General features: G+C 35.5%; 1 protein-coding gene across 5 annotated transcripts in view; it reads left to right on the top strand.

Annotated features, from left to right (window-relative positions):
* Window positions 1-14169, top strand: part of PHF3 (PHD finger protein 3) — a 49881-nt gene that overhangs the window by 16224 nt on the left and 19488 nt on the right. For 3 of the 5 annotated variants that reach the window (XM_054280640.1, XM_054280638.1, XM_054280637.1), the window contains 2 exons: window positions 3893-4054; window positions 5129-6947. In XM_054280640.1, the coding sequence (XP_054136615.1) occupies window positions 3913-4054; window positions 5129-6947 (1961 nt within the window). In that variant the 5' untranslated portion in view covers window positions 3893-3912. Of the gene's footprint in view, window positions 1-1760; window positions 1901-3310; window positions 3330-3892; window positions 4055-5128; window positions 6948-14169 lie in introns of those variants that run through there. The other 2 variants (XM_054280639.1, XM_054280641.1) reach the window with 2 other exon arrangements.

The following is a 14169-nucleotide window of genomic DNA, read 5'->3' as shown; positions in this document are numbered from 1 at the left end:
TTAGATTAGCTCTCTGATTTGTAAATAAATGAAGACTCCCTTCTTAATAAAATTAATTAATTTACATTAAAGTGCTTGGTTTGATGTGGTGATTTTACTTTGTTGAAATTTGTTTTTCTGCTCCTTATTTCCAATGTAACATGCTTGTGTCTCTAAAGAACCACTGTTCAGTACGCTTGTGATGTAGCTCCATCTTTTTAATAAAATGGGCATTCAGTCCTCTGTCAAGATACATGCTGTATTAAGTTTATTTATCCTAGTTGATTTTCATACATCTTTATTCTAAAGACTGAAAAATTACCTCTTAACAACACAGACATTAGTGGAGAATGGGAGCAAGTGTTTGGTTAATATTTCATGTTACTTACTGTGATTCTTTTCTTGCACTGGACAGTCAGCTCAAAGTACTCGCAGGCAAATTCTCATTTCAATAGATTACAGGCAAACTTTTGTAAAACAGTTGGAATTGGATGTTTCCTTATGTAAGTTACATCATCAGTCACATAATTTCCCTTGAAAATATGTCTTATTTTAGCAGAAAGTATTTTTAATCTTGTTTCTTGAACATATGCATCACAAATGTCAATAGGAAAAAGGTTTCTCATAGAAAGTATACCATCCTCATTTACGATCTTGAGACTTACTGACAAAGTATCACTATCTTTATATGTTTTGTTGTTTCACTGGAGTTTATTGGCTCCTCTGAAGGCTTACCTGGATGTGTTAGTTACTGCTTTAGACTGTAACTGTTCTTTTCATTGAAGAATTGTTACATCTCTGTGTTGTTATTCCCATGTAATGCAGAAATTTTACAATGTTCAACCATTTCCATATAATCTGTGATGTTTATATGGAGTCTACTGTGGATTTGCACATTCTGGCCATTAGTGTGATTCAGCTGGACGCAGTGCAAAGCAGGAGCAACAGTGATGTTCTATTTGGTGTGCTTACCTAAGCAAAAGAAATCCAGTACTAACATCTACAGAGAAAAAACTTATTTCTACACTTTATATTTACCTTGGTCAGACTAAGTATTTCTGTCTTAGTTTTGGCTGAAAATAATGGAAGAAAGTCTTATGTTAATAAACATAAAGATTTATAAACATCATAGTTTTTGATGCTGTATTTAGGGGTTTTTCCTTCTCCTTACCTCCTCTTTTACCAGAAAGTAAGGCTTGTTTTCTTAAGTTTTACATTGCTAAAAAATTAAAAAATGGTCATGCTTTTGTTTTAGCATAGGGAAACCACTGCTTTAAATTTGCAAGTAGACTGTTTTTACTGAATATTGTTCTATTATGGTATAACATATATAAAACTGAGTCAGCAGTACAGCCCAGCAGTTTAGAAGTTCAGATACTTTGCAAGTAATGGAGAAACTCAAAATAGTAAGGTGAAGGTCAGTGGTGCCTTTTCCAGTATAAATATGCTGAATGTGACTAAATATGTTGAATGTGACTCGTACTTTTCTTATTTGCAATCTGTTCAGTTGTACACTGGTGTACAACTCTTCTGTTCAGATAAGTTCTTTCTTTATTCCTTTTTTATTTTTTCCTATTTTTTAAAATTTCTATACTTGATGCTGAGATAATATTTAGATATTTGTTACAAAGATCATCTCTGCTTTTTTTGTTCTTTCCGATTTTGCTTTTGTTGGTTTACCTTTCTTAGGGTTGTTTCTTTACCTCCACTTCTCCTTCATAATTTACTTTTCTAGTCTTCTTTGTATCTATTGCTGTTCTCTGTCATTTTTCTCTTCCCAGCAGGGTCTGTGTGGAATGCTCCTCATCAGGAGCCTCATGAGACTGTCTTTACTAGCTGAGTTGTAGCTCAGGTGGTTTGAAATTAGCAAGATTCTGTGCTTCAATTCCTCTGTAAAATTAAAGCTACAGCACAGAGTCTTGTAAGTATGAAAATGCTTTAATTCTAATATTTCACACTGTCTGTCAATAATGGACTGAATGTGTCTCTTGTTATTAAGAAGGGAGGGTGTAGAAATTCTGTAACTTGAGCAAGAACGTTGTAAAGCCCAAGACTAATGTCAGCCCTTTAATATGCTCCAAAGTTGTTTCAGAAGCTATTCTAATAGTTTTTATTTTTCATGCTGTCTTCAATAGTTTGTAATTTAGTTCTCACAGAAAGAAGAAAAGTGGATGTGAAAGGAGTCTCTTTTGTCACAGTCTGTTCCCAAAAGCCAGTTTTGTGTGTTGCAGGAATACTATGAAAACACAAATACCAAAGTGCAGAGCTGCTGGGAGGATATAATCTTTGAGAACATGAGAATGGGCAGCTGAATGAAGTTAGAGTGAGCGTCCTTCTCCTTCAGGTTTCCATCTTAGACAATAGCTAGTATTAGATATTTACTGGGAAAATGTCTAATAGGGCAGTTACAATGTAATTTTTTTGCTAGTGTGTCCAGTATGTAGCTTATAGCAAATAAGGGATTAAGGAACACTCTTGAGTGGAGTAAGGCCAAATTTATCAGCCTCATGCACCTTGCACGTGGTATCTGTATGTTTGTAAACACACACAGATAAAAAGGTGGCACTGTGGATTGGAGAGTGGAAGTGGACAGTAATTTCCACAAACATTTTCCTTGTAACTGATGTGTACAATGCACTAACTAAAAATATTGGTTAAAATAAAATAAATGACCATAAATTGTTAGTTTAAACTCCCTAGTTTTCAGCTCCTGGCACCCATCTGATTACAGAGGTTCAGAATGCTGATTGCCTGGTGCCGTGATCAGCCTTCCTTAAGAGGCTGATAAAAGACTTTCTAATATTAGAAATTCTAACATGTTGCTTGGTTACTTTGTTTTTTCATTGTTTTTTAAAAATTGCAGTAATACCAAACTTGAGAAGGACCAAGAGTTGACAGATTTTCTGAGATGGTCTAAAAATTCTAACAATTTTTAATTTAACTTCTTGCTTTTTTACTTTTCTGATTGATGTGTTAATTTATATAATTTTAAGTGAGCAATTTTTAGAAATTTTTAGATATCTTATATGTGTCATGTGAGTTTGTCTTAAAAATGCTTCAAGGTTTGTGTCTTAGTAGTGAAAAACAGGCATGCTTGATTGTTGGGAGTCTGTTATATTTGTTAGACCTTCCTGTGTGTTTTGTAAAGTCACTTGGGTGTTCGGCTTGATCTTGCAAATTTTGCATCTCATGGGGACCAGGATTCATTAATCACACATAGGATCTTTAACTAGGAGAGGCTACCACTGCAAGAACCAAATTTAGAGCAAGTGAGGAGAATGGCTGGTGTAGTGACCTGACTGCCTCTTAGGAAACCTGTTTTCAGGAGCAACCTCTGGGACCTTTCTCAGGTTAGTGGAGGATAGGAGTTCACCAATGGCAATGTTCCCGGTCTCTCCTGGGAGGTTAAGTGCTTGCTACACTTAAAGCTCTTCCAAAAACGCATTACAGGCACAGATATGTGGTATGGGTGGGGCTGAGAGTTTTAAAATGGTATCCTGTCAGAAAACTGTGATTTTTACACTCTGCACTTCTGGATCAGCTCTTTCTGCTGTTTACCTTTCTTCACTTTCTCTTAGGTGGGAAGGGACAGTGAGGGGCAGCTGATCCTCTGGGACTGGGGACATTCCTGTGGCAAAAAAACCCAGTAAAAATGTGAGTCCACAAAAAAGCTATGAGGACTATCTACAGAAGTTTTAAGCTATGGGTGATAGCTTCTTCTACACTGAAACTGCCTCACATGGGAATTTTCTGACCTTTATTTCTTCTTTTTATTTTCTCTTTTGTTTGATTTTAGATGACCAGTTTATTTATTTTTCAATGTCTCTTGCCTGGTCTTGCTCAGCATTATAGCTGCAACACTTTTTGATCATTTTAAGTTTTAGGCTCTTGTTTGTTTGTTTGTTTTTTCCAGTTACTGGTCTTGATGATACTATGGATGAAGAAGGAGTTAAAGAGAGTGGTAATGACACCATTGATGACGATGAGCTTGCTTTACCTAATAGGAATTTGAGAGGCCGTGCTGAAGAAGCATCAGTCACATCGCCGAGGAAATCACCACGTTTAATGGCACAAGGTGATTACTGACTATGTTTGCACATTTGAAGTAAACCAAATCTTTAAAATCCCATCCCAACATTTATAAATTTAATTTGGTTGTGTGAATTCCAATATAGAAACTTCCTTTTTCATACACTACAGCTAGAAGCTGGCATCCATAGGATATGAGTCAATTAGAATTCCTATTTAATAAATATTTAGTGTCTTCCTTATGGTCATTAAACTAATTTTTGAGATTTTGATCCTTTCACCTACATAAGATTAATAATGTTGTTCTTCACTAACAAAAGCATGATGGAGTTGCAAAACAGCATTGTAATATTAGGTTAGCACGTCTCTTATTTCCAGGTAAAATTTTGATTCTATTTTTATTTGCATATTCTCTTTGTACTTTGAATTAGGTTATAGTAATTTCAGTCAGAAGGTCTTTAATCCAAATATCTCAAGATACTTAATATTTTATTAAAATACTTTAATTCTTTCTGTTAGCTAATTTATTATAGTTACGGGATTTCTAACTTGTTGAACTGGAGTTATTTACTGCTCTGCTTATTCCCTCTAGAGCAGGTTGAGTTAAAAAGATAAAATTATTTATTATGGCAATTAAAATTTAAATAAGAGCCTGTGGTACAAAGCAGGTGATTATGCTGTTTAGAAAGCCACAGGAATAGTTACTTGTTTAGAAAATATAAAAGTAGTTGTCAGCTGAGAATGTGACTGGATCTCAGATTTGTTTATATTTCTAATCACAATATGGCTTGTGCAATTTTTGTTAGAGGTGGAAAAGGATGAGAGGTAGAAAAGTAGTTAGATTGCCTTTCTATCATCGCTTGTGTTTTGTATATACTAATTAGAAATTCCATAGCTTTTAGAATTATGGGGTTTTACATCCAAACTATGTCTGTGTAAAATTGAAATGCGAGCCATTTAACTTTGGGGAGGTTTTTAAATTTAGTAAATAACTAAGTTTTAAATCCTCTTTGTATCCAGAAAGCTAAATTGGGGTAAGTCACTTTTGTTCTAGGCAAATCTTGTATTTGCAAAAAGAAGGAAGCAGAATAGTTAAGAGATTTTCTTCTTCCCTTCCTAGAACCTGTACGGAGTCTGCGGCAGAGCACTCTAGCCAAGCGCTCGAATGTTGCTCCTCCTCTTAATACCAAGAAATCATCTGTGAAAAGTGGACCTGCTCCAAAAAATGGACAGAAACAAGAGAGAAGTCCAGTTAAAGAGACAGATGTTGCAGCACGCCTGAAAGCGGAGCAGCCTAGGGAGGTTAGGCGTAGTACAAGACGATCAGGACAGTTGGAAGAAGCAGCAGCAGCAGTAACAGCATCCCAAAGTAATACAAAATGTCTGCCTGGTCCGGAAGATGTGAAAGAAATAAAGTCTGAAATGCCTGAGCAGGCAAAAGTTGAAGAAACATCCCAAGAGTTAAGTTGTGCTAATTTAACAGAACCGTGTTCTCCTTCTCCTGGGGAAACAAAGGAAATAGTAGAGGTTGCAATGAACACTGACTCTGGGGGTGCTGAGTCAGTTTGTTCAGTATCTGCAGATACTGAAATGATTCCTGTTAAAAATGATACAAGTGGTGTGATTGATTCAATGGGCTTGGAAAATTCTTCAGAAGAAAAGACTGACAATAAAGCAGAGGAATCAGAGAAGAAAGCAGAAGAACATGATCAAATTGAAATAACTGGAAAAGATACTGATTCATCCAGTGCTTGCTTGAATACAGATGGAATTTGTGAGACCTTTTCAAATTCGTCCAGCTCTGTGAAAGAGGGGGTTGATTGCAGTTCAGGTTCCCACAGTGTGGAAGTTCTTGATGAAAATGCATTATCAGTAAAGGAATGTGTAACAGAAGCTGGAGGTGATGACAAAGGAATGGAGAAAACTGAAACTCCATCTGAGAAACAATTGGACAGTACGCACTGTGATAATAAAGACTTGAAAAGCAAAGAGTTTACTTCAGCTGACCCAGGAAATAGCATTTTGGAAAGCACTGTTGTTGACCAGTCAAGCCAAAATGTACAGCAGCAGATCGACAGTACTAACGTAGGAGGCCCAGAGGCATCAAAATTGCAGAATGATGAGAAACAAATTGATATTTCAACAAAATGTGAAAAGAACATTAGGCCCCGGCATAGTAAATCCATAATGCAGAATAAACAAAATCTGAGTGCAGGTACTCGGCAGAAATCAGGTTCAGTGCAACAAGAAACGACTCGGTCAAGAACGAGAGCTGGTGTTGCTGTTTCGGGCCTTCACAGTCCCTCTTCAGCAAGTCTGAAGCGAAATGCGGATGAGCAAGAGAGTCATCAGCATCCAAGTAACCCAGTTAAAATTAGAAAGAAACAATCTGATCTGGGTTTGAAAGCAAAGAGTAGCATTTCAGGGGTGACTGTGAAAAAACAGACCAACACAAAGCTAAAGAAAATACCCCGAGTCCAGGCTTCTGGGCAAGCCCAGAAGTTATCAGTTCAAAAAGCAAGTGAGAAGTCTCCTACTCCTCAAAGCTGTTCTAAAGATAGCCACCACTCTGTGCATTCAGTGTCAGGTCATGTTTCACATCCTGGTCAGAAGCAAGCCAGCAAACACCAGCTTGCAACTGGGCTAAAAGCTAATAACTCTACAAAGGAAGAGGCAGAGACTAAAGATCCCTCTGCTGTAGAACTTCTGAAGGAGGATGATAAGGAAAAAAACAAGTCAAAAAGAAATGATAGGAATCTCCAACCTCGCCAGAGAAGAAGTAGCAAAAGTCTTTCACTTGATGAACCTCCGTTGTTCATTCCAGATAACATTTCCACTGTTAAAAAGGAAGGCTTGGAACATACCTCTGCTAGTGAAAGCAAACATATTTGGGTGCCCAGCAAACAGTGTGGCTTTTGCAAAAAGCCACATGGCAACAGGTGTGTGTGGCAGTGTGTTTTAGGAATTTATTACTGGTCTTGGAAGGTAATTTTTTTCCTTCCACCAAATGTTTTATGCTGCTCATGGCAAAACAAAGTCCATACAAGTCTGTATGTCATACAGTCAGTTAATTTCCTTTGCACTCATACACTTCTTTTTGATCATTTAAACTGAGCATTAGAAAGTAGTTTGGCCCAAATGTTTGAATACAAATGTTTTATTATATGAGTACATATTTTGATGATTGTATAATTCTTCTATGCTGTTTAATTATGCACTTTAAGCTTGACTTTTTTCACAGAAAAAAAATTAGGTATGTGTTCCAGCTTGTCGTTTCCTTCTTTCCAGAAACCTCTGAAGTCGAAGGATCACCATAAACCAAAAAAATCAAATAATTGTTTGCATGTGACTTTTATCTGGTATAGGTCCAATCCTAATAGTAGAGATACAGAGATTTTTTTTTTCACTTTTTATAATCAGTGCCCTGAGGTTTTATGTAACTGTAATTAAGTAATTGCTAGGGAGGAGAGAAAGAAGAATATGAAAAAACCCCACAAAACTTCCACATGGGCATATCTGAAATTGCCTTTACGCTTAATGATGAGGTTGTATCTGAAGTTGATAATATCCCTCTGTGGCAAAGCTTGTTCTACACAGTAAGTGAGCTGAAAAACAGTGAGCTGAAAAAGACCACTGAGGTTCATTAATGAACTATTAGTCCAAGAATGAGAATTCCTTTATTACACATACTGTGTTTTAATATTGAAGTATTTTTTGTTGCTGTTCTACCTGCTAGCCTAGTTTTTGGTTTTTTAATGTCAAATTGAAGATATTTGTGACTAGCTTATGTGAGAGAAAGTTTTAATAGTAATTTTTAGTCATTAGCTTTAGAACTCCATACATCAGAGTGAAATATGGAACAACTACCTTTGGCACCTGAGGGGTTTTTTTGCCCTTTGTTTGTATCTAAGAAGCCCTTCTGAGCTTTATTGACTCATTGTATCATATTTGAAAAACAAATACAGGAGAATTCATTTAGTGCACAGCTACAGTAACTGCATCATTGGGGCTTACTAAAAGAATAAATAAGAGGTTTGCTCCTCCTGGTTGCTGAGGATTACCTGGTTGAAGGGGTGCTCAAATTGAGTTCCATGTGGTTTTATTTTTTTTTAAATTCATTTTAAGACAAGTATCATCTCTGTCTTTGTAAGAGTGTCTAATTTTAAGCAGGTTGCATTTCCTTAGTTTTTGTCATCTTAGGCATTACCATGACAGTAAAGTAGTATGAGTATGTATGAGTAGCCTGTATTTCAGTGAACTGTTTACATCCCAAAAGGTTGCTTTCTGGATTAAAAAAATGCTTCTGTAGGTATTTTTAAAGCAAAATATGATATTTGGAATTTAAAATACTTGATAGCTGTTAAGAATGCAGCTTTGACTTGTGCTATATTCTTTCTATTTTTGCTAAAAAAACATTGTGGTTTGGTTTTTTTTCAATTGTTAGAGTCTTTCAATTGTCTTGTTAGAGTTCAGAAAGTCTTAATTTTTCTTGCTAAATGGATCTAACCAGTGTGAGATGTGGCAGTGACTCAGTTAAATCTACTTATTTTAGTTTATAAAGTCAAAGTAGCATTACAGAAGATACAGGAATACACACCAATGTAGGATTGAGTTCAACATAGCCAATTTTACATTGCCAGTTCTTAGTGCTGCCAGAATTGTAATACAGTGTATGAATCACCAGCTGAGGTTGGATTGAGACAGCCCATGAGTTGCCACAGATGGTAATTATGGGTATCATCAGTTTTGTAATGTCAGTCTTCAGCATTTTAGGGTTTTTTGTTGGAGTTGTGTTACTTTCTGTGTCTGCATAGCAAAACTGTGGACACAACCAGCACTTTTGGCAGAAGATAATCAGATTTGCTAAACATAGAAAGATTTTTAGCACATAAACACAGAATTTTTGTATATAAAACAAAAAGAGAGAGACACAGTTGTGGAATGAGGAAACTTGCACTATTGAGCTTCATGCCTAATAACAGAAAATTTAAGACTGTCAGTGCATGACTTTTTGTTATTACTAGTCTAAGTAATAAAGTTTTAATTTTTTCAGATTACCGTACTTCGTAGTTTTGTGCTTAAAATAACTTAAACCTTGCAGATTCACTTGCTGTTATTAAGATACCTGAGGAAGGAAAATTTTTATCTCCTGTGCCTTGGCATTTTGTCCTAATATAATTATTAGAGCAAGAAAAAATATACTTTTAGTACAGTGCAAAAGAGAAGAAGTGTATGATGATAAACTTGAATTCTGTGTCTTGGAAACCCATCAAAGCTATCAACATTTACTGTAATGGAAAGAGGAGTTTAATTTGCTGTTTGGACTACTTTTCAAGGAATTTTTGTTTCCCTTTTGAAACCACCTAGCTGGTCACTCTTACCCTTTTTTCTCATTGTATAAGAGAAAATGAGAAAGTGTAAGACACAAATGCTGTCAGATGGCTGTATGTTAAATAAATCTCAAAGGCAGAGCTAAGATCTGAAACAACATTTTTGTTTATAGCTCTATGGTAATTTCAATTTTGGGACTTTTATTCAATGCTGTGGTTGAAATTGCTTATAGGAGAAGAAGTTAAACTGAAGTTGCAGCCCCAAATTGGGAAGTAATTTGCCAAGAGCTTTGCAGGATGTCATATTAAAGTAACATTTAAAATTCAGAATGCAGAGTAGTAGTCACTAGAACCTTTGTGTATTTTCTCTAATAAATGTAAAGCCACTTGTTGTTATTGTAATATGAAGCTTGGAGAATTGATTCAGGTTGAAGGTAATGTGTGGAAATTGTGGCATCAGCTTTCTTTGTGTACAGAATTCCCAAAGGGTGATGCTTACATAGGCCTTACACAGACCCAGAGTAATTTTACTCTGCCTGTTAGAACAGGAGTAGAAGGATGGTACTTCAATGTTGTTTTATTTCAGATCAGCACATGGCAAATGAAGTGAATTTATATCTTTAGGAACACATGCAGTAATTTGCTGGCCACATGCAAAGTCAAAGTATACTCACCTTGTACTGCAGATACAGTAGGTTTGGGAAAGGAGGAATTCTGTTTTATGAACATGAGGTTTGCATGATCAAAAAAGTTTACAAGTTATAACATCTTGCTTTGTAAGAGACAGTGTTTTCTTGCTTTCTGTTAATAGATCATCATTGTTTGGCACCTGAGCTTTGAACAATGACTTCATGCTCTCTCTTCCGTTTGTCTTGAAGTTTATGAGCTGTACCCATCATAGCTATTTTATATATATTTTTTCATTACTCAGAGAATGGGCTGCCAGTGTTTGGCTTTAGGACTCTCTCAGCCTGTGTGCTTGATGTATTGTGGTGTATCTTTGCTACATGACTAAAAAGAATTTCTCTTTCATATGAAAACTGAACCTTGTGTTTCTGCACAAGCCAGATGACTTTTTGTAATTTTCAGCTCATCTGAAAGGATGTTTTTTCAGTTTTTCATATTTTCAGGGTTTGAGTTGTTGCTCATAGTATTTTCAACATGTTTGACGTTGCCAGTGTGTTCCCATATTGCTATCAGATGTTTTCTAATCAGCTAATAACCTAAATCATATGCAAAAGTTTTCATTTGCCTATAGATTTAAAGTGTGTGTCTATGGATATGCATATCACATTGAAAAATTTGAAGTTACTACTCAAATTATTAATGATGCTGAAAATACTAAGCTTTGTCACAAACAATAGTTACTTTTCCAGAATACAGATTAAAGGTCGTTAAAGGTAGTTGAATTTTAAAAATAATACGTAATTTCTCAGCATAGTGCAAAATGAAGATGGTAGCTCTGCAGACATTGAGAAATCTGCTGATGTAAAATTTCTCTGCTTTTCACTGTAGATGTTCAAATTCTCTGCAGCTGGAGGTCTGAACTGGTTCCTTGCTTGTACAAGTAGACAAAATCTAACAGGCATTTTTCAGATTGTCTCCCTTGTTTGTAACTTATCTTCTTTAACAAGAAATTTGATCAATTTTGGATTAATAATTCAATACAACTTGGGATACTCTGTTCCTAAGCAGATGTTCTAGAAAACATTACAAAGCAAGTTTCTAACTTTAATTTGGTGACTTTGTCTTGATTTCAACAAGTCCAAGTAAGATTTTTCTAATAGCCTGTGGAAGTTTGAGGGTTCTCTTCTGCTGTTGTTTTGTGGGGTTTTTTTTCTGGTTTTGTTGTTGCTTGGGCTTTGATAATCCACTTTGAGTGGTCAGACATAATTTTTCTGTGAGGTCTGTGGCCAGTTTAAGCTTTACAGGAATAGATTTTACTTAGGATATTCCTTCCCCCCACATTTCAATTGTGCTTTAATATGGAGGAAAAGTTAGTAATGTTGTAAAAGGTAATTAATTGGGAAGTGCTGAAGTTGATTTAGCAAAGGTACAGTATTCTTGATTTTTTGCTTATACATAATTCCTAAAATGTTCCTTTAGAACTGCAGTACAAAAAAGTACTTTGGCTGATGGATGCAAACTGCAAACCATTTTTACCCATACTAAGGATTATTAGGAGATTTTTATTTTAAAAATAGTGCTAAATGTGAGTAAATTATAGTGGATCCAGGTTATCATGCAATTTGCAAAGGCAATACAAAAGAGAGTGGTTGAGAAAGGAGCTTGAGGCTCCAAACTTACAGCCATCTTTAAATTACAAATGCATATTTTTTTAGGGTGGTGATGCCTGGCGTGAGTGCATCATATATAACAAACAATTTGTTGTGAGAACATTCTTCACAAGGAACAGTAATTAGAATAATAATGGTGCCTGAGTTCTAGTAAACGTCCATTAGGTGGTATGAGTGTGTTAAGCAGCAGATTATGCAAGATGTCACCAGTTTACAGTAATGGATGATGCTTTTAAATTTTCTGCCTCTGTTACTGCTTTCTTCCTCTTTGAAAAGCCTTGCAACATTAAAAGCTATTGTGCCTTTCCACCCACAGCTGTAGAAAACCTGAATGACAGTATAAACAAAACAACACTGTAATGTGTAATTAACAAAGGGAAGGCCTCCACTGTGATTTTTATTTACGGTTACGTAATTGTATTTGTAGATTTTGTATGGATTATGTTACTATGCTGCAGTATTGGCAAGATTATTATTAATACCAGTGGCATTAAGGAATCAAGCAAATGAATACCATAAGTTGTCTAAAATATTTTTATGAAAGATGAGCATAAGTACAAGGTGCTTATGCATGCACTTTATAAAGCATATTATGCTTATCCTGCAACTTGCAATGTATGTAGAATCCACTGGTAATGGAGCTTCTCTTAATGATTATATATAATATGTACATATGTTTCTTCATATATGCATAATTTTTAGTGCAAGTTTGTAATTAATATTAGGAAATGTACTCTTTTATTTTCAGGGTTTTGAGGAAATTTAGCGGTTTTGGCTTTGCTGTTTGGCATGTTTCATGAATTCATCTTTAATTCAAAAAGCATAGGGTTGTTTATCTTCCTGCTGCTTCCTATGTGGAGGGGGTTCCTGTAATATAAATAGCAAAGAGAACTATACCTTTAAGAAAGAGAAGAAACATCTGGCATAAAAGATGGGTAATTGAAATTTAGTACTTAGGCAATAAGTTTGCAGTGTCTTTTTCGTATGCTGCAAATTCCATGTAAGGAGATCTGCTGCTAATGATTGAGATAGGTTTATGGGTTTTTTCTAGAAGATCAGAACTTGAAAAATCATGTCACTTGTGTTAGACTTTGTCAAAAAGGAAGCAAGTGGAACTGCTCATGTCTCTGTGTGCTTAAAAGGTAGCGCAGGTTTTTTTTTTTTGACAGACCATATTTCATTTGAGCTTTGTATCAAACCATGCTACTTCACTGTGGAACATACATTCTGCTGAAGCTGCCGTGCCATGAATATCTTGTCCCTGCTTTAACATTGGCTGGACTGCAGCAGAGAAACAGTTGAAATGTTAATGCAAGTTTACAACAGATCTGTAGAAGATTGGTGAACAGTGCCATTAAGGGATAAAGTGCAGATGGGGGACTTGCTTTAAATACTGAAGTCCTTAAAAAGGAAACAGTGGGTTTACTCCTCTTAGGTGAGTTTGGGGTCAGGGTGTTCTTTTGAATAGTTTGGTTTAGGGTTTTTTTGTTCAGATTTGAGTCCTGTTGTGGTATTTTTCCCAATTGCTATGTGCCACAAGCATGAAGGATTAAAGCGAAGCAATTGTTTTGAAACTAAATGATTTTCTGTGTCAACGCATTATTAGTTAATCTTAAAATGCTGATTTTGTAATTCTGTCCCACACTGATGAATAACCCTTGACAACTCCTGATTTTTATTTTGCTTTAAGTATAGCTTTACAATGAAAAACTGCTTTATGAGTAAGGTGGTTTCTGCCCATTTTACAGTAATGATTTTCTCTGGAAACTTGCTGCTGTTACATAACTTGAATATAAAGGTAATTTTAAAACCTGGTCCATATATTTAGAAAATAAATTGTCCTGACTTTTTCATCTAAGAAATGGATTTAATTTATTACAAATAACACACCAAAGGAAGTATTCGGATCATAAGAGAGGTTGTGGCAGGTTTGCATTAATTATTCTGTCTCTTTTTATGTTTCATCTGTTACTTTCTGATTTTAAGGTGTCTCTTTTCATGCTGACATGTGGACTATCAAGGGGATTCTTTAAAGGGATGAAACTGTAGCATACTCTGTGCAGAAGTCCCAGTGAGCTATAGTACTGTGTGCTGTCACTTGTCAGCTTTTAAAAATGTTTTTCTTCCAAAAAATTTTTTTATATTAAAGTCCAATGAAAGCAAGTCTTTCACTGAATGTGGCATGATTTAATATTTTAAAATATACTTCTCTTTCTCTTTCAGCTTTACATCTTCCAATCCAGCCTTACAACATGGGTAAAAGTCCTGCACTTCAGATTTGAAGCAATCTACAGTCAGAAACTTTGATGTTTTACTAGTCCAGGATACCAGAACTGCTTCAGTCAAAAATAACAACTGTGCAAAAGGACATCCTTGAGCCTTCAAACCAGGCTTCAGTTTTTCTTGACTCCCCTTTTTAGATTGAATATTGCCCATTACCTAATTATAATTGCTACAAATCATAGTTTTGTGTGCAGATGAGGGAAACAGGCAGAGATGTAAAAGTGGTCTTATGGTAAAAAGGATTACCTACA

This window comes from Melozone crissalis, unplaced genomic scaffold (genome assembly GCF_028551555.1).
Source record: "Melozone crissalis strain CALT ecotype California unplaced genomic scaffold, PUWL_Pcris_2 ptg000027l_1, whole genome shotgun sequence".
In the NCBI taxonomy this organism is placed as follows: domain Eukaryota; kingdom Metazoa; phylum Chordata; class Aves; order Passeriformes; family Passerellidae; genus Melozone; species Melozone crissalis.
Note: the sequence above shows the minus strand (reverse complement) of the source record. Positions and strands in the feature narration are given on the sequence as shown.